General features: G+C 43.7%; 1 protein-coding gene across 1 annotated transcript in view; it reads left to right on the top strand.

Moving 5' to 3' along the window:
- Nucleotides 1-25,344, top strand: part of LOC142788198 (zwei Ig domain protein zig-8-like) — a 126,442-nt gene that overhangs the window by 88,264 nt on the left and 12,834 nt on the right. The window contains exons 2-4 of the mRNA XM_075884767.1: nt 6,277-6,487; nt 16,628-16,933; nt 17,832-18,044. Of these exons, the coding sequence (XP_075740882.1) occupies nt 6,277-6,487; nt 16,628-16,933; nt 17,832-17,965 (651 nt within the window). The 3' untranslated portion in view covers nt 17,966-18,044. The remainder of the gene's footprint in view (nt 1-6,276; nt 6,488-16,627; nt 16,934-17,831; nt 18,045-25,344) is intronic.

Raw genomic sequence — 25,344 nt, 5'->3', positions numbered from 1 at the left:
AGCTCGGCGCAGCCAGGTCAAACTGGCACAGTGGTCCGAAGTCACGTTGGGAGGACGTGCGCTAGCAACGCCTCTCTGGCTTTCGCCCTAAGCAGAGTTCACCGATCCAGAGAACCAGAAGAAAAGAAGGCAGAACGAAGGCGCAGACAAAAATTTAAATGGTAAAAGAGCTGAAGAGGAAAAGAAGGTGAGCGCGAAAACGGTCTGGCCAACCTTTTTATGACACTGTTCGATCGTGGAAGCGTGCTTTCGTTTTTCTTCTGCTTTTTAATTTAGACGTTGCGCGGGGACAGTTCTGACGTTGACTGAGTTTGCGTGGTAACTTGGTTTTATTTAAAAGAGCACGGTTTATTTATATTTCGTCTGAGTCATTTTAGAGATTTAGAGTCAAGCATTATTTTTTACGCATTTGATTCGCTTGCGTCTGCCTGCAGTAGTGGCGCTAGTTTGCTCGAAATGTGTCGCTGCTGTCGAAGTTTGTGAGCATGTTCACCAAGGTACGCGAAAAGTTTGTTTTTGTCTTAGAATAGAAATTCGAGTAATTACGCTGTCATTTAGTGAGCTCCGATGTCTGCTGTGGTGCTATTTGTGATTTACCGACCTTCATGTAATGGCATCGTTTTACATATTATCACCTCACGATCTCTTCACCCCAACCCGCCACGGTGGTCTAGTGGCTAAGGTACTCGGCGGCTGACCCACAGGTCACGGGATCAAATCCCGGCTGTGGCGGCTGCATTTCCGATGGAGGCGGAAATGTTGTAGGCTCGTGTACTCAGATTTTGGTGCACGTTAAAGAACCCCAGGTGGTCAAAATTTCCGGAGCCCTCCACTACGGCGCCTCTCTTAATCAAATAGTGGTTTTGGGACGTTAAATCCCACAAATCAATCAATCATTTCTTCACCCCAGCATCAACACAGATGAGATACAGTGTGGGGGTACTGGAACGTGTCTGTATATATTAAACGAAAGAAAACACATATATATTAGCTGGATGCATGTTAGCAGTACTCTGAAGTGTCCAGGACTGTAAAGTATGGGTGTGAACTTTAGCTCCACAATTATTAAATATTTAATGAGTATAATTTTAAATACTATTTGGGTTTCATTTTGAAAATTTCTACGAGTGACCTATCAGTGACGCCAGTTTTTGGGTGTTCCTAATCATAACCATAAATGCCTAATGTCTTCACAATGCACGCAAAGCTCTCTGCATAAGCGTTCTTGCAGAACGTCCGAAACACAGTCGCTATAGTACCCTATCCAAACTCGTTATGACTTAGCACGAGAACTTCAGACTCACTAGTGACAGAAAAGCGCTCGGCAAACGCAATTTTATCTGATTCAAAGTGTTGAGTAGTAGCGCGGCTTCTCGCTGTAACTACCGTCACGCGCATCGATTCCCAGATTCTAATTTAGCCGTAATCTTAAATGTAATGTATTAGCTAGAGAGACAAATGACGAAGACAACGAATAAGGGTAGTTCGTCGCCCTCTGAGGGGCGAAAAAAGAAAGATCGTCGTCGTATCAGACAGCTAATTGATCCGCGCAGTGCCAGTGATAAAGAGGCGCTGGGAAGACAAAAGTAAAACCACCCCCTTCTTCCTCGGTATCCCTCGCTGAGTCGCGAAAAGCCAAACGGCAGAACGAAATTGTCGCCGTGGTTAGAGGGCATCGAAAAATAGCGGCATCAACGGACGCGATCCCCACCCCTGTCCGCCGCAGACACTGAGGTGTTTCAAATTAATAGCACTGAGTGTGACACGTTCGTTGCGCGAGAGGCGTGTCGGGCGACGAATGTGTCGAGATGGCACGTCAGATAGTCCTCGGCGGCCGCCGGATGGCGTCGGCGAACGCCCACGGAGCGACCACACGCCAATGACTGTGCTGCTTCGGAGCGACAGGTTTGCGGTTACGGGAGCTCCGTGAACCGTGACCTTATTTTGGTGACTGTTTTTACGTACGACATCGGTCATGTTTGGCGTATTGTAGAGGCCAGTGAAATGAGATAACATCTATTACACATTTCTTCGTGACTATAGGTGTAGCGTAACACTAATACTGGAAATGTGAGAGTATACAAAACAAGCGCTTGTGCCTGGATATTGTGTATTCTTCTCTCGTGTTTGGCGCTATTATATCATCAACGTGGAACCGTGCAAACTTCTTAAACCGTCTACACTTCTACATGTACACATTAATCAGATATTGAGACATGTGCCATGGTTCCTCCCTTCGATAACGCGGGAAAAGGAGACGGGTGAGTGACGGACTACTGCACCTTAAATATTGTGTGCCCTTTATGAAAAAAAGAAACGACAGAGTATTCTTCGCGAGAATCATAGAAAGGGGACTGAATAGACGAGAAAAAGCGATTCTTTTTCAACGCATCCTTTCCCCATGCATATTTAGATTGAAGGGTGTCTGTGACGCATGTTTTCAGCGTATGTATTGCATGCATGGCCTGGATGTCTTCGGTGTATTCGGTATCGTAAGCGTCGGGCAGATGAGGATTTAGGTGATGTATTGCAGCTGTACAGTGACGCGTTTTCATAAATTTGCTTTCAAATTCTACGTGTACATATCTGCTTTTTTACACCTCGTACAAATGCATACTTGTAGTGCGAAATAGTGAAGCTAAATATAAATACACGTGTTTATCTTCTGAGGCCCCCTGGACTGGTATGAAAGAGATAAGATCTGATGTATTACAATACTACCACCCCCTTTTTTATTGTTATTTATATTCTGTGAATTCACGCTGTTTAAAGCGGGGTACCTGCGCTTTAAAGTGGTCATTTATCTACGGAGGGCGGTAATATATGACATCATGCTACAAAGAGAAATCGGAGGTGTAAATATACCACTTGATAAATGTAGGGGCAATGTTCGCATAGGAAGTTTACCACCAAATCTATCTTTTCGCAGCCTGGGCACACCTACTGCAATTACGCTGAGCCTACGTGGGTGCACATGTGCTCGACCCATTTATTGTATTCAAGCAACGATGTCTTGCGAAACTGAGTTGCAACGCATTAATTTTTTTCAGGCTTCGCAATGTATCTCTTCCTTTAATGTGTGTGCGCTATCACAGAGACGTGGACTGCTCTGATATGGTGTAATCTGCATGATGGTGATGGCGCGTGTGGAGGTGGTAGCGTCACAGCCATAATACTGAAATTGTGGCTCTTATAAATACAGTCTCCTGCTGCATTGAGACAGCATAACGAGCGTGACGCAATAAAGCAATGTGCGATTAGTCTACGTGAGACAGTTAAAGAGTCCTCGGAGCTGTACATTTCTCGCGTTGCAGGAAAGTCTGAACTTGTTTTGACAACTTTAAAACCTTTTTTTTACATTAAACCAGTATAGCTATGCTAATAATATGCCCACCGTCAGGATCTGATGGTGGGCATATCATTAGCGAAGCTATACTGGTATACTATATAGCGAAGCTATATTGGCTGAAATTTCCTCTCATAAAATATAATAGCATGAGTCACTTTTAGTAACACATGCATGTAAGGGTGTACCATGTAAGGGCGTCTCAATTAGCCAGTCATCAAATTTTCCAGCTTTAACCCTTAAATAAAAAAAATAAAACAGCAAAGATATACTAGTGATGTTTTACTTCTCCAATAATTTTTTTAGACGTCAACCACCGGCTTGTAGAAGTTCGAACGCCAGATCTAAAAGAATACATACAGACCCACAACAGAAGCACTTGCTTTTGTTTCAGGGGGTAATGTTGCTCCAAATTCAAACAAAACCTATTACTGGCTTCTTTTATATTGTTACGCTACAACGGAAATAAAAGAGCATGCCAGCAGAACTCTAACTGACACACTTTTACGTTCAAATCCATCCGTAGCCCCGCCAAGGTTGTCTAATGGCTAAGGCGCTCTGCTGCTGACCCACAGGTCGCGGGATCGCATCCCAACTGCGGAGGCTGCAATTTTAAATCCCGGCTGCGGAAACAGCTGTCAGCACGTCTGCTCAGATTTGAGTTGCACGATAAAGAACCCCAGGTGGTCGAAATTTCCGGAGCCTTCCACTACGCCGTCTCTCATAATCATATCGTGGTTTTTGGACGTTAAACTCTCCATGTTATAATTAAATCCACTCGTACTAATACTCCCCTTGTCGACTGTGCTGTGCAATAGAAAGAAACACACTTACACGGGGCATTTAAAGCTTATGCACTATAAACCGCATTCCTCACTCTCCTAAATACTAATGAGCTCACGATCAGTTTTCGATCATATGTGCGGACAAATTTTTATGTAGTGTGGGCACGATTCTGTGTGGTGTGGACACTCAGTGTTGAAAAACGTGAACTCATTGTGTTAGTGCTGTGCTATGTACATATGTATAGCCTTGTGTTTGCTATAAATTGTGTGATGTCGAATTTTTCGCAAGAGAAGAGGAGTAGCCGGCGCCACGCGTTGGCATCAACCTCTACCTTATATACATTTAATTAAAAAAAGTGTCAAGCACGTAAATGTTTGAAGCGTCCTCTTTCGAATTTTATATGTCAAGTTACTGTCTCATTCTACAGAATGATACAGCAAAAAGCCCAACATATGACTATCTTTCACGATTAATTCGTTAACTGGACTTGCGCTATAAGGTGTGTCAGCGGAGATATACACGGCGAAGTAAGTCCAGTATATATCTGCTGACACACCTCACAGCGCACGACTCCACGCCATGCACTTCGCACTAAGTTCTCATTAGCGTCAAACCAACAGTCGCAGTAGAAAGTGCAGTTTGTGTTTGTGTATGCGTTTGCGAGACTCACTGGAGGGGTGTGTCTCTTCGGTGCGCTTATCTGCGCGCAGATCAGTTTCAGAGCGATGAACTCGTCCAAGCTTGAGAGCAGCTGGGGCGCCATTACGAATGAAGGAGTTGACGCGCGCGCCGCACATGGTGCAACGCTCTAATTATTTTCAGCCCATTTGCGCCAGCAACTTCGCAAAACTAACTCCGCTAACCCATGCTAACGTGCAAAATGAGCGTTCCTCGCCGTAAGCTGAAGCTGAAGATTAAGGCCTCCGGTGACGAAGCGGCCTGTGGTAGAATGCTGGCAACACCGTAAAACATTTTCTGCGGCTTTTTCTTTCTAAGAAATGCTAGCGTACGTGCAGGTATAAGGTCCGAACTTACTTTTTAATAGGTATATGGTTACTTTGCCTCTCTTTATGTTTAAAACATCAACAACAAAGTTGAACCTACAGTCACAGCTGGCCAAAGAAAGATAGCACTTGGTGAATTAACCTAAAGGTAGCTGCATGTCTCACTGAAACGTGTTCACTTAGTGAAAATTCTGCAAGAAGGCCAATTGAATATACAAAAACACGTTATCCCAAATCATGTTGATTCATTTAAAGAATTTTACATTTTCTCTTCCTTGTATTGTTTCACTTACTGCCATATTTGTAGCTTTTAGGTATTCAAAAAAAACTGCTAGTGAGTGCCAGCGAAGTCTCAAGTCTCTATGCACCTAATGTGTTAGTATTTATGCAATCATATGAAAAAAAAATATCTCGAAGAGTTTCAAAAAATCGTCAGCGCAAAAAAAAAAGGTGTACGATCAGGTCACGTTCGCAAGTGACGTACGCATCATCTTTTCAACACTTTTGCTTCAGGAACGCACCGCCAACTGATTTTGAGGGAATTTTAAAGAATGCAAGAAGATATAATTCGGTTGCGACCTCGAGTAAACGAAGTCTGTCATATTCTATATTTGTTTTGATTTATAAACTCACTCACTCACTCAATCACTCAATGAATGAATGACAAAATGAGTGAATGAATGAATCAATCATTCAATCCATCAATGAATGAATGAATGAAGGAAGGAAGGAAGGAAGGAAGGAAGAAAGGAAGGAAGGAAGGAAGGAAGGAAGGAAGGAAGGAAGGAAGGAAGGAAGGAAGGAAGGAAGGAAGGAAGGAAGGAATGAATGAATGAATGAATGATACAATCAATCACAAGGCAACGCGATTTAGGCAAAGACTATCCATTTGATGCGAATGTCTAGTGACTATGTTGCTTGACTGCTGACCCGATAGTCGTGGGATCAAATTACGGCCGTGGCCGCCACACTGCTTGATCGCCATGCGCTTAGATCTTTTTTTTTTGTTAAGAACCCCAAGTGATCGAATTTTCCTGAGTCCTTGAGTCCTTCACAACAGCGTTTCTCATATATTGTGGTTTTTAAACACAAAACCCCAACAATCATTATAAACGTCTCACCCAGCGTCTTCGTGTGCAGGTGTCATGGATACGCCGCCGCGACTTCCATGTCCTCACGGTGGGCCTGACGACGTACACGGCTGACGACCGGTTCCAGTCTGTGCACATGGATCGCTCCGAAGACTGGATGCTGCAGATCAAGCGTGTGCAGCCCACCGACGCCAGGGATTACGAGTGCCAGATCAACATGCACCCGCTAATCTCCTACTTTGTACGACTGGCCGTCTTGGGTGCGTAGGCATGCAAACGAACCTTCAATAGCAGGAGGAAATTATTTGTACGTGAAATTTTTGTACAAAAGTGCAAGGGGCGCCTTTCTTTGCTCCAATGTTTTTATACATTTCTGGAAATGCGAAAGTAGTCATAAAATCGATTATCGCAGACGTCAAGTTTGCCTTTTTTCTTGCTTTTGTTTTTGTTTTATGAATAATTAACATTGCAGGCATTGTCCCGATATCGATAATATTGTTGTGTTCGTACTGGCTTGCTGTGAATAGGGTGAGATTTACTTTACGTTGGAAGCTCTGCTTCTATAAAGTAAGCAGCGAAAAAAGAAAAAAAGAACACTGTTTACCCAGAGTAAATAATGAGCAATTAAAGAAAAATTTTGTTGCAAACTGATTGGTTGATATGTGAAATTTAACGTCCGAAAACCACCATATGACTATGAGAGATGTCGTAGTGGAGGACTCAGGAAATTTCTACCACCTGGGATTCTTTAACATGCACCCAAGTTTGAGCACATAGGCCTACCGCATTCTCACCTCTATCAAAAATTATTCTGAGCTGAAGCTAGATTAAAAAAATAACATGATAACGCAGAATTTGTCCTCAGGACCACATATTGATATTAAGGCGTCCATTCGAAAGCAGTTTTAGTCTTTCCCGCAGTATATGGACTAACACATCGTTCCGTATACAGCAACACATAACTTTGTCAGTAGGGTTAGTGCTCGAAAGCCGAAATTATCTGTCTTCGCACAGAAAATCAGTGGAAGCCTAATTAAGTTTTTTTTTGGGTGGTAGTGGCATATTGAATAGGCGATAGCACCTTCACTTCCTTTTTTTTTCTTTTTCGTGCGCCTATTTTGCTCTCCGTTTTCTTTCTCATCTTTCTTCCTCATTCCGCTTTTCTTTAGTGCATTCCCCTTTGCCTTAGTGCAGGGTAGCAAAGCGGATGCCCTTATTTCTGGTCAACCCACCCCCTTTCCCTCATATTATTCTCTCTCTCTTTTTCGTCCCAAGCACTTGTCTAGTCCAGCATTGCAGATAGATCTTTAGGCAGATATAGATAGTAAAGAGAGAAAGACATCACCTAACACATCAGACCCGCACTCTTTTAAAGTCCTCAGCTCTGGTGAGGTACTCGACGTCACTGTCACATCTGCTTGTCTAATCTTTCCCATTATTTTCTCATGCGTAGGGTAGCAAACTGCTTGTCCCAAACTTGGTTTCCTCTCTGTCTTTCCTTTTCAGCTTTTTCTTTTTCAGCAAAATGTTTACTTTTGCTTAAGGTGCTTTAAAGGCCACAGTCTCGTAGTGAAGCGTCTGTGCAAACTTGGTTGTTTCTTCCCAAATTTAGTTATGCTTTCTTTGTGTAATTTGCGCACTATAAATTATATGCCCATCCTCTTTTTCATCCCCACAGTAGCATTTCGGAGAGTTGGATGTCAGCACATTCTAAAAAAAAACCGTTTTTATACACTACTTACTGCCGAAGTTTACTGTCATCACTAAAATGTCCTCAGTAATACCAAAGTATGGCTTGAGTACCCCCCTTCAATATCACTTTATTAGCTTGTAGCAAAAAAGCAAAATTTCTACAGTGCAATACAGCTCACAGCTCATCGATACAGGCAAAAGCCACCGATATCTGCGGTACCCAACATTTTTTGTCTGTTAATTTATTACGTTATTTATTATTCGGAATATGTGCCACTACAGAAGCGGCTCTTCCAACCGTGAAAAACAAACACTAATGACTTATTCACACCGGCTTGTTCACACCGAAGGCGAATCAGCCGTAGCTGGCGACTGGAAGGCGTTGGAAACCTCCTCGCCAAACGGCTGCGGTGAGGCGGCTAGTCCGATCGTTCGGGGAGCAACTTCTTTACGCCTACCGAAGCTGTCCGCTTTGCCGTAGTCAATCAAAACGCCATGCGGTGGTGTCGCTGGTGTATCTCTGGGAGAAGCAGTGACAAGTGTGCAAAAGCGCCAAATACCGCGCCTCCGAGAGAGCCGTACGGTCTAAATAGGTACGTTGGAAAATATTCATCATCCGTAGTATCATCATCAGTCTTCCTATGCTCATTGCAGGGCAAAGGCCTCTCCCATGATTCACCAATCAACCAGGGCTCGTCCTTTCGCCTGCCACGTTATACCTGCGATATTTTTAATCTCATCGAACCACCTCACTTCTTGTCTCCCCTTCGTATGTTTACCTGCTCTGGGAATCCAGTCAGTTACGCTTAATGACCAGCGGCTCTCCTGCCTACATGCTGCCTCCCCACCCCATGTCCATTTGTTCTCCTTGATTTAAACTATAATATTCTAAACACCAGTCCGTTCCCTGACCCACTCCGCTGTCTTCTTGTCTCTTGAGGTTACACCTATCATTTTTCTATCCATCGCTCGCTGCGTCGTCCTCAATTTAGGCTGAGCCATTTTTGTTAGCCTTCAAGTTTTCGCTGCGTAGGTAAGTACTGGCAGATGCAGCTGTAATGTACCTTCCTCTTGAGTGTTAGTAGCAGATTACCATTCATAATTTGAGAATGTTTGCCAAATGTGATCCACCCCATCTTATTTTTCTAGTTAGTTCACTTTCATGGTTTGGCTCCGCGGTTGCTACCCGTTTTAAGTAGACATATATCTTTACTACTTCCAGGGTCTCTCCACTTATCGCAAAGTGCAGTTTTCTGCCGATACTGTTGCACATCACTTTATTTCTGTGCATATTAATTTTCAGGTCTACTTTTCTGCTTTTCGTGTCCGGTTCAGCAATCATGAGCTCTAATTTGTCTTCTGAGTTACTCATCAAGGCAATGTCATAAGCGAATCACAAGTTACTAAGGTACTCTCGATTAACTCTTATTCTCAACTCTTCCCAATCTAGGGCCCAGAAAACCTTCTTTAAACACGCGGTGAATACCACTGGAGAGATCGTGTCTCCCTGACTTACACCCTTCTTTATTAGATTTTTGTCGCTTTCTTTATGAAGAATTATGGTGGCTGTGGATCCACTGCAGATTTATTCCCGTTTGTTTATGTAGGGCTAGTCGATATCCTGATTCCGCATTGCCTGCATTACTTCTGATGCCTCAACTGAGTCAAACGGTTTATCGTAATCTATGAAAGCTATGTATAGGAGTTGGTTGTAATTCACGCAGTTCTCTATTTCCTGATTGATAGTATGAATATGCTCTTTTGTGGATTAGGCTGTACAAAATTCTGCTTAGTCATTTGGTTTATTGATCTCCATAAATCGCCATGATTTTTTTAGCTATTATTTTTGCCAATAGGTTGTATAGAACAGCCAGTACCTTACTCAGCCTGTAATTTTCAAGTCCCTGACGTCTCGTTTTTTATGAATTAAAAGGATGTTGGCATTATTCCAAGATTGTGGTATCCTTCCCGTCATGAAACTCTTCGTGTATAAAGTGGCCAGTTTTTCTAACAAAATTTCTCCGCCATCTTTTAGAAGGTTCGTTGTCACCTTATCCTCGCCAACGGCATTGCCTCTTTCCCAGTCGTTACTGTCATTATTTTCCCTGTCATTACTGCTAGGATGTCGAATTCCTCTGTGGTAATATTGATTCTTACGATATCATCCTGGTAGTCTCGGCTTCTGTATTTCTGGAGAGTTTTTCCACCACCTCAGCTGTACCATCCATATTGATTATGACTTTGCCTTCCTTGTATCTTAATGCATACATCCGATTTTTGCCTATGCACAAGCTTGCCTTCGCAGGTTTTAGGCTTCTGACTAAAATAATTGATATAAAAGTTTTAACACCATTCGCATGTTAAAAAAACACACTAGCACTACCAACCACCAGCCAGGAATAAATATATATGTATGCTGCACAACAGCTAAGAAAGCCTAATCGAAATGCTACCGCAAAAAGCACGCTTTGAAAGCGAATGCATTGATTTTATCCCAATTATAAATCCTGTCTAGGCTTCAGTTTAATGAATAAATAAACCATTGCCTCCAAATTGATAATGAGTAGATTCGTGAACTTTGGAGCCTAATATGTATCATTTGCATACGCGACAAGGGGATTCGAAGCAGTGCAAGATGAGAACAATAAATGATAAAAAATAAAAAAAAACATCGGAGTTTCAATACACTGTTCTCGCTTACTACGCCTTGCTTATTTGCATTGCCGGAGACCGGCTTCAGTCGACACTTCTACTGTTTGTAGCCCTGTACACTCTTTAGTGTGAGAATGCACAAAGCAGAGATATTGTACCGCGATAAGAATGGGATCTATTAGAACACTCTCTCAAATGCTAAAAAGTTCAGAAGATGTGCCACCCGCTTTGCTTCTCTGCTAATGCTGGTGAAGAAAGCGATAAGTACTGCGTTTGTCCCATTTCTAGACTTCCGCGCTTTCCGTTGAACTTGAGCTGTCCATTATTCGTTTGGAGCGTGTGCTCGCGTCTGTATCTCGTTTACGTTTTGAAGTGCCTAATGACACCTTCAGAGCTCTACTTGATACTTTTCATGACCGAAGGCCTTTCTTTTGTGTTTTTTTCCGGCTATTTGTTTTACCAAGACGTGTACCAAGGCACCTAAAACCAAGCAGCACGCCTAAAGAAGGAAGTGTGCGACAGCGTAGAATTCGAGTCAGATGCACAATCACTCACTCCGCATTCTGCATTGTAAAGAAACGCCCTGGCCCAGTTTCAAAAAGACGTTGTCCTCTCCGCCCGCGAACTTCGCTCTCATCCCATTTGGAGCATATAGCATCTCCGCGGGATCAAACAAAGCCTCCTTCTGCCGCGCCGCAAAAGTGTTTCTCTCTCTCTCTCTCTTTCTGTACTCCGCCCCCCCCCCCCTACGATCTAACCCCTCATTCCCTTTTCAACAAAACGACGAGAGTCCGGAGCGGAAGCAGTTCTCGACATGATAAACAACTTCTCACGGTAGAGACAGCGAACATGGGCCGGCGTCTTGTATACCGCCTTCCGGCGTCTCGCTGGCGAATACGACGCAAACATGCCTTCTCGCCCCTCCTCGCGCCATGTTTTACACGCTATATATGATTACGTCTGTTCCGTGCTTCATTGCGATGCAACCTTGGATATCGTAAGCGTATTTCCTTGCCCTACCTTTGGCTCTTTCCTTCACTTTTCCGTTATTGATTTCATGCCGTCGAGGCTAGTTTCACTTGCATCACTACATCGGCCAGAAAGGTAATTCCGGCTCCTCAGAACACGTAGTCCACTTCGAATGATTGCCTCGATAGATGAATACAAGCTGCTTTGCGGAACACTCACCGTCGCTGGCGCAATGTACGGCAATGCAATATTAAAATATTTACCTGCTTCACGAGATACTATAGAAGGGGGCCTGCTGCGATGAAAGTGACAAACTGAAGTTACGTCTATTGATCATGTTTCATTCGGAAAGCGGAGGAAAGCTGTGCCTCGTTTCCTCGTTTTGTCGATTCGACCACACGAATATCTTTTAACAGCTTGCGCAGCTCACTGACAGCCCGTGGGTGCTCTGACCGCGCAGCGAAGGAGCGCGGTAATCGATCATTTTCGAGAGTTTACTGGGTTCTCGCTCGACTGGAAGTTTCTGATTCAAGGCGTTGAATTAAGTATTCAGGATTAGAAAGCGGAGTCTAAGCAGTGTTCTTCCAGATCGGTGAGCTTTAATGAGACTTCTCCGAAATCGGGATAGTTGCTCGACTATACATCGCCGCAGCCCAACGTACGAAGGACTGGAAGCACTTCGAGAACTCACCGCTCGGAATGGGGGCGGATTAGCGAGTTTGGCACACTCGGCTTGTCATAGCGCAGGCCATTCGCTCAAATTGTGATGCCGAGTGAAGAAAAACAATATGGGGGTGGGAAGGTAGAAGTGAGCTAGATCTCGAGTGAACCAATATTAGCGTTTGGAGGAGGCGTTTAATTAGTTCTCGTTGTATAATGAACGCTTTTGACACATTCTCAATCATACTATATACGATCTTAGCAAGCTTAATTACTCCTTACGTGCCTGGGTGCCTTGTTTTGCATACCACGGTGAAATTAAAGTTGTTTAAATGGCTGAAATCATAAGACCTGGAAAAAAGAGAGGAACAGAAAAATGAAAGTTTCATTTATAGTCTGAAATAACTATGCAATGATGATGTCGAAGAAGACGATGTTTCATAAACCATTTTAAAATTTTTACCTTTCTGGTTATATGGCTTCTTTCTTGATGAAAATCTGCATTAGTGAACTTGAATTGAACGCTCATGTATAGCCAACTTTCAATATGTGATTCCACATTTTCAAACTAAAGCTTACTAGCAACAGCTAGACTTTTCCTGCCTTCCTAAACCGCATGGTGTCTTTAGTTATTCGGGAAATGCTTGTGAAAAAGTTTGCACTCAAAAGCCCGTTAATGAATGTGACGGCGCTGAATAGAAGAAATTATCAGTCATCCCATACGTTCATGTTGCATCCTATTCATACTCAAAACGTTTTCAACTCGAATTGAAGTCTCGGCCGTTTTTAGCGTACCCAACAAACGAAGTGAATTGTGTGGTGAAAGAAATGTGCAAGAATTTGCTGCACAATCTTGCTCCACAAACACACACGATAATTTGTTGCGTGCCGATCGAACATATTGTATGGAATTTCGCGGTCTGGAAATGTCTTACAACGGGCAAACAGGCCATTGCTTAAGTGATCGACTGCGAGAACATGCATGCACCTTGAAGCATGAAAAGAACAGTATGCTGCTCTGCATCGTTAAAGGTGTGGTTGCGTGCCACATTTTGACTGAACAAGTGTTTTTAAAACATACAAGAATCATTGCACTCGAATCTTCTTCGAGATTCACGCGATGCATGCACACAATGACCGATATGTAAGAATGCATTCTGTAGACTTGCTGAGAACAAAAAAGTTGTTGGCTTTACATTGCTCGTGTGCCGTGAAGGAAAACCTGTCTTCATATAATTTAATTGTTCTTGTTTGTTTTAGAGGTAGCAGATTTTGCTACAGCAAAATAAGCTCGTTCTTGTGAGTCAGCGCTTGCAACGTTCCATCACTTCTTTTTTTAATATTTGGTCCCAGCACTGTTTTTAGAAGTTGCGATGTTTCTGACATTACGGAATGCTTCAAAGGATGAAGCACCTTAGGTGAAGGCTGCATCGTTGTCTGCTGCTGCTACTGTAGTGATGGCCGGTCTGCTTAAGCGCAAGAGAGACACTGCGTTTTCTCACCAAGAGACAATTCGCTCTCTCTCGCCACCACCTCATCGCTCACCGCGTGGCGAGGGAGCGCGCACAGCGCGCGTTGACTTTTGAAACTCCCCCTGCACAACCATTCACTAGCCACCCCGTATATATAGGCATCGTGACCTGCAATATTTCAAGGTCTCACTGGCTGTGAAACCTTGAAGGTTTTACTGCCTTGTATGTACGGTGTGTGCATTATGTGAAATGCGTATATCATCCTCTCTCTCTTTTTCTCTGCCTAATTCCCCTCTACCTGTGTAGGGTAGCAAACTGGACTCAGTCTAGTTAACCTCCCCCTCTTTCTGATATTTTTTTCTTCTCTCTCTTGACCTGCAGTGTAGTATCGGTGGGATATTTCTCTACACTGGATATTTCTCATAGTAGATCTCGGTATAAAAAACTTTCACGTTAAATGGTAAAACACTCTCTAGCATCCGCAATGAGCCACATTTAGCCAATTATGTGATTGCGTTAGTATCAATGGCAAGCTTCTCAACAAGGGAGACAATAACATCAATAGAAAAAGCGTTTATCTTACCAGAAAAAGGCCAATTTGTCGTCACCGGCTCTTAAACAGCTCACACTACTTCTTTTGTATGAGAAATGTCAAGACTCCACACATATCTACACTGACGGATCGGTTCAGCCACACAGCTCTACAGGAGCAGTAGTGATACCAAGGTTGGCCACGACAATTAAATTCAAGACATCTCACGCAACATCATCAACAACAGCAGAATTGGCAGCACTTCGTGCCTCGTTGCAATTTGTAGTTGATCAACCTACACGCAAGTGGACTATTTTCCGCGACTCGAAGGCGGCACTGCAGTCTCTACTATCAGGCTTACGCCGTGGACCACACGAGCAGCTGGTACTAGAGATAGCAGAAGTTATACGCCACCTGACTGAGAAAGGGCACCAAATTACATTTCAGTGGTTGCCCAGTCACTTCGGAATCATCGGCAATGAACGGGCCGATCAAGCTGCCCGCTGAGCCCACACAGAAGATCATAAACTGTGACTACCACTTTCTAGGACAGATGCTGCACGAAAGCTCTGCAGGCTTGCTCGCCAGCAAACCACATCGCAATGGAATCAGCCACACCTCAAGCATGCTCGACTGTACTCACTTGACCCTATGCTAAGTCTTCAAGTCCCGTCGAGGCTTTGCCGAGCAGACCGGACCCTGTTATGTAGGCTGTGGTTGGGCGTTGCGTTTACCAACGCCTACGCTTTCCGCATTGGGATGGCTGACACCGCAGCCTGTGGCCACTGTGGCAAAGAGTAAACAATCCAACGTATTCTTTGTGACTGCCTAGCGTATAGTAAACAATGACTATGCCTTCGCAAGGATTTCAACAACTTAGATGATCAACCTCCGTCGGAGCAGGGAATTCTGCAGTGTCGTCAGGATGCGACTTCACAAAAGAGGGCCCTGAAAGCGCTACTACACTTTTTGCGATCGACCGGCCTTACTGAACGGTTGTAGCTAGGACGCCCTTCCTGTGTGTGTTTTCTTTTTTTTTATGAGTGCGCGTGCGTTCTTTTTTTCTCTATCTAACCCCTCTTTCTTGCCCCTACTTCCCCGCCCCCAGCGCTGGGTAGCAAACCAGATGCCAATATCTGGTTAACCTCCCGGCCTTTCCTTTCTCACTCTCTCTCTCTCTCTCTTACTTTTATAAAATGGTAGGTTTGTGTAACCTTACATGACATCCTGAGTTCTAAATCAGAAAATTGTTTTTTTGAAGCTGACCCATTTACTGCTTTTCAAACTTTGATTCATTTCATATAGAATTGTTGACTCTGAAAAAATTTAGAATTTACTCACGATGTCTTTCATGTATTTGAGATACCATGTATATGACATATGAGAGCACTTAAGAGATGAAGTTTATTTCTGCACATTATTATTATTATATGCGTACCCAAAACATAAGGACACCCAGAAAACATGGATAGAGCAGGCTTTCAGCTGCCACTTAGAGTATACAGGAAAAGAATATAAGAGGAGATATAGAGAAAAAAAAAGACGAGAGAAAATTGTGAACACTTGGATAACATTATGTAGAAACACAATATTATTACTAAAGCAACCGCTTCTCTTTCATATATACCTGTGTAGATTTTTTAAACAATTATGGCAACTTAGGAATAGCATGGAAAATTGGCCTCCTAAGGCTTGTTGGTATAACATTTCTTCTGGAAGAAAAAACCTATTCAATCCCGCAAATTGATTAAGAAAGTGGCAGTACAGGGTGAATACAATGTGCAACGTTTCAGACATTAAAAAGGCAATTATATGCATAAATAAATGAACAAAGATAAAGAGAAAATGGGCAAGCCTAAGCGTCGTGTTTTTGAACAGCCAAGTGCAGACAAAAGAAAGAAGGTTAATTTGTAGGGCAAAGTGTAGACAAAGTATCACAAAAACTTGCTGCGTAGCCAATTCTTTGAAAAATAATGAACAGCATTATCCTAACCAAAAGCACGCAATAGAAATCTGACCAGCATGACAGTTCAACTAACTTGCGCGAGGAAAATGTTTTTGCGCTTCGACTAGTCACAAAATCGGTTTCGAAGGACAAAATATTTCGACTTTACGCGAACAAATGCTTTTGCCGCACGCATGATCACATCAGTGTCGCTGACATAAGTGACAAAACTACACCGGACAAAAAGCCTCACTCTATCTTTTACATATCGCTACGCTCACCTTGAGGCCCTTTGCAACAACCTCTTGACTAACGGTAAAAGATGCTCAGAGGTGACGAACTTCCTAGTTTAGTCTGGCTGTCTCGTCTGTAAAGAAACACGCTAACAAATATACCAGCCGATCAAGAAAGACTGCTGCTAGAGCTTGCGGCATGAATTAAATGGTCGTCTTCCACGCTGGTTGTCTTCTTCCACCAGTTCCACGTGCACGGATCCTGGAGGCACCGGAGCTGTTCATCAACAGTGGCTCGTCGATCAACGTGAGCTGCGCGATTGAGCACAGTCCCGAGCCGCCAGTGTTTGTGTTCTGGTACCACAACGACCGCGTTATAGACTACGACGAGACGAAGGGCGGCCCGTTCCACATCTCGGGTGCCAAGCGCCCTCCTGACGCGTACGTCAGCAGCCTCTTCATACGAAACGCCCGGCCGCAAGACTCCGGCAACTACACCTGCGGCCCGTCGAACGCCGATTCTACGAGCGTCGTGGTGCACGTGCTCAACGGTGGGTGTGTTTTCGCCAGCACAGCGTGTTTCTTCATTGCGAGCTCGTGGTTGTTGTCTTTGTGAGCATAGCTTTGCTTCCTTCTTGCAGAATCCGAGCAATGGTACTTAAGCGTCGGTTGCCGAGCGTGTCAGTTGTTGCCCAGCTTACGCGAGATGTAGCCTGGTCAGACATGTAATACTGCTTGCTATTTAGCTATTGAAATTACGGGTTGACACCTGACGGCTCTTTTCGATTATTCCTTGTACCCCGTTTAATACATTAGGTGTCACGCATTGGAGCACATAGAATAAGTTCGGTCAGCGAAATGTTCAAGTCCAGGTATCTCGCCCTTGCATTTCGTCATTATAAGCGCGGTTGCTGCGATGGGCTAACACTGTGCGCTAATGGAACTAATCGTAGAGGAACTAATGAACGAAAATAAAGAGACACTAAGTGATCCGCAACAACCATTTACAACCGTATGAATAACGGTGTTCGTTGTGAAAACATGTTTATTTGTTACTGAGTTTGGAAACGCCAAAAAAGGCCACCTTTGGAACGAATGCTGATACCACTGAACTATCTTTTGGCGTGAATGCATCTCTCGCAAGAACTCCACCTGGCGTTGCATCTAATGTGCGAAACGCAAAATAGCAAGAGATCTTCTCACGACGAACTCGGTAAATTGCACTTGGACGTAACGGAATAATTAATGCAGTCTCCACGAAAATCATCTATAACAAAGTCAAAGTTCGTTCATAATAGTCGCTGTCAGTTAAGATGAGCGAAGGACACCATCGGCCAGAACCTAAATGACTTTGCATAACATCCACTTTTTGTTCTTCTTTCACATCAACGTCTTCTCTCATCTTGCTTTCTTCTTCTTCTTTTCCTTTACTGCCACGTGATCCCGCAGGCGAGAAAAGAGCCGCCATGCAGCACAACTTCTCGCCATCGCGGGCCCTGCTTCCAGTCTCGGTGGAGCTGAGGCTGGTGCTCTGTTCCCTGTTCACGACGCTAGGCATCGCCTTCAGGCTCACCTCTTCTTGACCGTCCTGCGTGACCAAACTCGCCACGTCTCTTCAAAGCTTTGTCACTGTCCGTCCAAACTCACAGACCCCCAAGAGAGGTGAGCCATCGATGGCCTCTTATCGTTAGACTCTCTGCAGTTCATTACTTCTTTTCCCCGAGGAAAGCCAAGAGGGCTTTTCTTCGACGCTAAAACCCGGCTGCATACGGGTAATAAGGTATCCACAGTGATCTCATTTTCTCCTAGGCCTGTCATCTCGTAGAAGAGACGACATGCTGTGCGCCGCGTCATCACTATTTGACTTTGAATTTGCAGACTACCGAGCTAAAACTTCTAAAAATGAAAAAAAAAATTACCTATGCAAGTAAACTAAGAAAAAACGGCATCTTTTTGGGGCCCTAATTCAAAGAGGTAAGTCGGACTCAGCTGGAAAGATGTAAATGCACTTTCGTTCAATACATACTGTGACATATAGAGGTGTACGTAACACATATTGTAAGCAAACCAGCGTTTTTTTTCAATAATCGTAATAAAAGTAGCATTAATTTATTCAAGAATGTCTTGCTAGAAGGCACTTCACAGCAGCATTCCCGAAATCGAGTATTTTTTTCCGACATATCTACGGAGGTGAAGTTTTTTTTTTCTTTTTCCTGAGCATTGCGTTGCCTATACTACTTGCACAATATTGCATTGATTATGAACGAATACTAGGTAGTTCTCAAACGTGAAAATGTTGAGACAGAAAAAAAAGCATAACCAGTAGAGTGTAGGTTCAAGATGACAAAGCGATAATGTGCTTGCAAAGTGCACCCAACCTCGTTAAGAAAGGCAGGTTGCTGGGTGTTCTGCTTGTCCGGCTGGAATATTTGCGCAATTACCTCTCTTCCACCACACTTATCAAACTAAGAAGAGAGAAAATGCTATTCTATTACCCTTGCGAAAAATACCTACAACGTAGATTGTTTAACTAGCTTTATTTTTCTTCTTGTTGAGAAAATTCAACAAGGTAGCGTTAGGTCACAGTGTTTCTCGGTGGTTTTCGTCATCTTATTTACTCGTATTGTGCGTTAACTAGCCCAAAATCAAGTTTTTGCTATAGTATAATACTTCATATATATCGACTCTTAAGTTATGCTCATCTCTTCCTAATTCTGATGAAGCTCTGTTCTTTCGCCAATTTCTCGCCGCGGATTTGCGTCTTCTAAGTTTCTTGTAACTTGCACTAACTAGCTCAACAACTAATTTTACTAAATGATATACCTTCAGTATATAGGGAGCACTAACCTATGCTTATCTCTTACCCATTCTGATGACGCTCTTCCACCTATTCATCGCTGATGGTTTGCATCGTCTAATTTTCCTTTGACTGGCAACAGCTGGCCCAATAACAAGTTTTACTAATGCATTAAGACGTCCAATGAGGTTGTGCTTTGACCGAAAATCACTACTAGTACTTGCACGCGGTTCATGTATTGTAACTTGTGGGGACGGCAGCTTTGGGTAGCCACTGAAAAATTAGAAGAAGGTTTTTGTTGTTGTTTTTCTGTCCAGAAGCATAAAGGAAAAGCTTGCCGAACTGACTTTATTTCGGATCTCAGACGTCAAGCAATGCCACACTATCAACTTAGAACAGTTGTCGCTACGTATTTCTGTCTCCTTCGATCAGTTTTCTTTTATGGATAGAGCTAATGCACACTGGTGATGGAAACCTTTGTGCGAGCTCACTTCGTTCTATCGCAATATTGGTTTGGTTTTTTGAGTGCCACCATTTTCTTTCAGTAGACGGCAGCGCCATTTTCAATGCCATCTTCTTATATTCCGAGACATTCTAAATTCGTGCCTATACACGTCTCCTGAAGACCCACTTCAGAGCTCAGACGTTTTTTTTTTTAATCGTCATTTTGTTCTTACTTACTTGAAGCCTTATTTGTATCATGATGAATGGCGCTGTCCTACTTGTGTCGCCGGCAGAAAGCAGTGCGGCAGAAGTGAGCGCCGCTGATTTTTTTTATGCTTGAAATGATTCCTGGGGTGGTTCACCGCTCGCTTCAGTCTCGAACGCTCTATTTTACACTTTGGAGAACCATGCGTTTCTCTTCACTCTACCGCGGCGAAAGCGAGCACGGAATGTTTCTGTCAAAAGCCAATTTCCTTAGCTGTGCCGTAAAGACGCTCTTCGATTCACTCTACAATCGCTTACTTTAGTTGAGTAAGTTTCGCCCATGTCGTAACGCGTGCCTTCGAGCATTCGGTCACTGCAGAATACAAACGGACGAACAACCTATACGGAACCTCTTGCGAGGAATAAGGATGGGCCTATGGTTCTAGATGAGCAAGACCTGGGATGCCGTTAGGCATTCTCTTTGAGAATGGGCAGCATCTTCTGAATGGTAGCTCATCTCAACATGAACAGGAAGTAACTATCATCAAATGAGGTAGGAAATTTATGGTGACATTCTTAACTACTAACTTCCAAAGGTAATATTTTTCTCCCTAATTAGCACGCAGATAAAGCTGCACTTGGTGATTTTCCACAATTTTATCTCAAAGCCACACGCTTTGCTCATTTATTATTATTGATTTATTTTATTCCATCTTTAGCTTACAGTGTTCATAATCCACTCAGAATCTCAAAAGGAAAAAAAAAACATAGCAGAATAGCGAAACGCAGCGCAATCAGTTGGTCAATGAAAGTTTCATAGTGAGTAAAGGGTTTGTGTTTTCAGGTTCCCAAAGCTTCAGGTTGGCGTAACGTTTTACCGTTAATCTGCAACTGCTAATTGCGCTTACAAAAAACCAGTGTAGGCCAGTTAGTATGGCAGACTTCAGATTAGTTCGGCAAAATTGTAAACACGGACGATTTCTTTTCGCTGTCAATAATACATTAGTATCAACATGGTACACACTAATCGGCCGACTGACTTCCAACTGTGCAACTGTAACAAAATGACACAAAAATATTTAGATTTTTGATATCCATGCCAGATGTACGAAAAATGCAACACATTCTAATTATCGCGGCAAGACGTTTTTAATAACGTATGTTACAGGAATGAGCTGTCAAGAATCTATGATTACGCAATGTATAAAGCAATACTGAATGAATGAAGAAATCGCCATTGCAATTGCTTCACTTTCCCGATGCGGTGCCCCGGTGGGTTAAACAGTGACGATTTTGAGTAATCGCTTAAGCAGCCGCAGTGAGATTAGGGCTTATACACACAAAAGTTCACTTGTTCTTCGGCCCCTGGAAGTTCAACACAGGTATGTGGCCCCTGTAACGGAGCAGGAGGCATAAGAAATATTTCAATTATAAAACAAATATAAATTGGTTGAATAAAGAAACTGAAGTTTATTACACACGCACCAATGTTACGTCACAGTGACCCTCTAATTGCATTTACGTAATGAACTTTGTCAAAACAAGCCGAACGACGTTTGGACGGTGTGGTCGACTTTCGAGAAACCCAGACAGCGTGAACAGAGTCCTTGTGCTTTTTGTCTGCCACAACACAAATGTATGTACGGCTGTGGCAGCATATTCAAACGCAACAATATCAGTATAGTTACACTTCGGCAAAATACCTGCTGACTCGTTCGCGCGTACTATGTGGCTGCACTTGTTCTAAAAATAGGCAAAACAGCATCTAACTGCCAGTTTCTAGTGCCGACATATTCGGTAGAGTAAGAGACAAGAACTGATTTATGTTTAGGTAATATAAGAAAGAAAAAGAAAGACAGAAAAAAAGAAAGAAAGAAAGAAAGAAAGAAAGAAAGAAAGAAAGAAATAGCAGTTGGTAGACTCGAACCAATGTCATGCGCCGCCTTGTAGTGATTTCCTTCATCCAATGGGCTGCTCTTGCAGTGCCCGCCTTCAAACGAAGAGCCTATTTTCGAACGCGTTTCCGCCTTTTCAAGCCTTCCACCGTGAAAGGCATTCGTGTTCCAGCAGTGGCAACGCGCAAGGAAGGTCACAAGCAACTCTTCTTCGGTCGTGCTCCGTTTTTACGTCATTACTGCAGCAGCTCCTCCCTATTTGCTCTCGTCTCTCGCGTTTCGCCGATTCCTACTTTTGGCCCTGGGCAATGAGGCCTTCCCGATTGCATTTTTTTACCCGTTCCTTCTGCGGGCATCGATAAATCGTTTTAGAAGTACCAGCAGACCAAACGCAAGCCAAGGCAGACACGCCAGGATCGCTTGCGGCAGCGGGGCTGACCTAACAGGACGACAAGGCCGGGAGGATATCGCGGGGAACAGCGGGAAAAACGGGGACTGAAGTGAGAGTGGAAGTCGAGATGTTAGGGACTTTTTCGTCGGTTCTCTTTTTCTTGCTTTCTTCCTTTCGGCTTTCGGACACCACTTCCGTCTGGCGGTGGTCAGATTTCACATCGTTTTGGGATGAGTTCTTCCCTTTCTTTATCGAAGGCCTTGTATTATAGACGGTATCGAATATTACTCCCTAAGGAGAGCCACCGCTGTCAGCGCTTCCTGGTTCTTCGTGGCGTTATCGTTTGTGCTTGACAATCTCTAAAAATTATTCTCGGTCGTTGGTCATCATTCGTATTTTACTAACTTCTGCTTTTACTACAATTTTGTGATCTGTAGTATTTCGCAAAATTAATCAGCGTAACGTGATAGTACTTGAGCTTCATTTCGGTCGATAGTTACGCAGGAAAAACTTCATCCTTCGTATAAAAACACATTCGCGGGCATATATGGATTAAACGTCGCACGCAATAAGTGGCAAAGTAAAATTTTAACCCGAAAGTGTTTTATTCCGGGGCCCACCATGGCTCCACTGACGTACTTCCGTCACGGAAGTGACGTTGAAAAATGAACAAGCGGTTGCAAATAAATGAACCAGAATTAAGGCAAGCACTCGTCGCGCTGAATCAAACCAGCAACCTCGCGATTCTCAGCGCGCGGCGTTAACCACTGCGCCACAAAGCGTACGTCACTTCGAGTAATCATGGCAAGCCATTCGTATACACCGTACACCATTTGGCAGTCCTCAGAGTGGCAAAAATTTAGCGCATTTTCGTTATTAGTGGCGAGATGGCGCGACGGACTCGGGTTGGGCGCGCTCAAAAGATCGTCGCCTCCAGGAAGAGCCGCCTCCACGGAGCGTGGGCTCTCTTGCGTACGCGCTTATCAGACTCGTAAGTCGGGAGAGGACGGAGGTCACTTTTGCACGCTGCTGTGGTCACTTTTGCGAAATGAGCACGCCGCTGACGCAAGACGTAGAACGAAGTGTGACGGTTATTCGTGCTTGTGTTCTGTATACTTGTGCGCTCATTTCATGCGTGTTTCTTTCTGCTTAAACAGCGCGCTTTAAATGTCGAGCTGTGGCTGTTGTTAGTCCGTGCTCGTCTTGTATATGCTAATTTTGTGCGTGCTTTCTGCTTGAGGTGTGCGCTGCAAGTTTAGAGCTGCTTGCCGTTCTTCTCGTGACTTTGCAATTTGTTGCTACTGCAGAAACAATGCACAACAAACACTCAACTACCTCTGTAAAGACTCCTTTTACTTTCGTGTTATACCGATTTCTGTATTGGGGGATCAGCCACGTTTTGCTTTCTTTCCCTGCCAGCATTATATCGAAATCGATGCAAGACATTTGCATCTGCGCCGCCAGGTATGAGAAAGTCACCATACACTGTGCAGTTTTCGCTGAACTTCAGAACAACAGAGCAGCAAAAACGCATAAGAAGGTGATAGAAAACCACGTCTATGTGCGATGATGTTGAACATCTGCATCATTTCTTACTGCCTCCACTCATAATCTCGCTCATTCTCTTTTTCGATGAGGCCGCAGCCGTGGTGTGACGGTGGTCACAGTTCTCGACTGCTGCCTTGAAAGTGACGGGTTAGATTCCTGCCGCGGCCATCGCATTTTGATGAGAAAATTTTGTGGAGGCCCGTATGTGTATATTCAGGTGCGCGCTAAAGCACACCATGTGATAAAAAGTTCCGGAGGCCTCAACTACGGCATGCCTCACATGGACATTATGGTTTTTCGCAAGCGTACTCTCAACAATTATTACTTTTTCTTACTAATGAGAACATAGTCGTCAAAACTACCGTATTGTTTTTGAACATGTTTTTTTAGACAATGTACACGACGTTGAAAAACTATGGCACCACCAATCGTCCATCTGATTTGATTCTCACAGATGGACGACTTGACGGTCCGCTACAGCCCACGTAGGTGCTACGCGAACACTGGCTGCATTGCACAACTCCACCCTCGATTTATAAAAAAATTTTGATAGATTTTGAGGACTACGGGGTTCGTGTGAAATTTTTTACTTATCGGGGCATTTCACGCACGTGCACTTATCCACCGTGCTGCCTTTTCCCCTCTCTCTCTCTCTTTCATAAACATATATCCCGTTTTGTTTTACGGCATGAAATAGTGAACCAGGTGCTTTCGTAGTCTACTTCTCAATGTGCGCTCTTTTCCTTTTTCTTATCTGTTCTTTTATACCTTTCTTCACTGGTAATGCTTTCTCAGAGGTCATTTCTATCTTCTGTGAAGCGACGATGGAAGGACACTGTTCTTCACTTAAGGCACCCGTTCGTTTTGAAGTTTCTACTCTTTGAAGAGGCTTCGGCTAACTGAAAGCACAGTGTTTCCAGTAAAAAAGAAAAAAATTGAAAGTGGGTCAGGGTTCCTCTTTTTTTTTCAATTCTTCCACCTGTATTCCTCTTTGTTAGCACTTACATGAAGGTAAAGTCGCAACGCAGCTTTTGCTCGGGGCCTCCTTTGAATACTGAGGAGAACGAAAACGGATTGCCACCAACTTCTATGAATGCCCCTCGGCTCAGAGGCATTAGCGCGGCCATCGCTCGAGGTTCCCTATACAGGTCGGAAACGAAGCACGTCCCGTACCAAACAGACCATAGAATAGATCTCATTATTCGGTGACCTCGCTCGCAAATCTCATCGTTCGAAAAAATTCTAACTTGTGTATCTGCTTTCAATCGCACTGTTTTTGTTCTGTGCTGCGCAGCTTTGCTAACATCTTAAACTATACAACGATACGCCGAAGAAAGAATGAACAGGACGATGAAGGAGAATGCCTAGACGAAAGCAATATAAGTTTGTGAGAACAAACTGACAAGTTTAGGGAGAAATAACCCTTTCCGAAAATTGTGCTCTGCCCGTTTCCACCCTGTCTGCGGCATAATCCCGAAAGAGGAAGAAATCATACTGGCACTGCAGTCGTTGCATTAGTGTACGTTATATAGCTTGCTGTATCTTTCAGTGCTCCATCACCCACCTCATTGTAAATGTTTTCTACTGGCTGAAATGGGACCTCTTACATCCCTTCATACTCTCCACCCCCTCCTTCAATACTTTTAGTTTATCTTCGTACTACTCTCATTCCTCGCCTTTACC

This window comes from Rhipicephalus microplus, unplaced genomic scaffold (assembly GCF_043290135.1).
Source record: "Rhipicephalus microplus isolate Deutch F79 unplaced genomic scaffold, USDA_Rmic scaffold_47, whole genome shotgun sequence".
In the NCBI taxonomy this organism is placed as follows: Eukaryota; Metazoa; Arthropoda; class Arachnida; order Ixodida; family Ixodidae; genus Rhipicephalus; species Rhipicephalus microplus.
The sequence above is the reverse complement of the archived record's forward strand: the minus strand, read 5'-3'. Positions and strand labels throughout refer to the sequence as shown.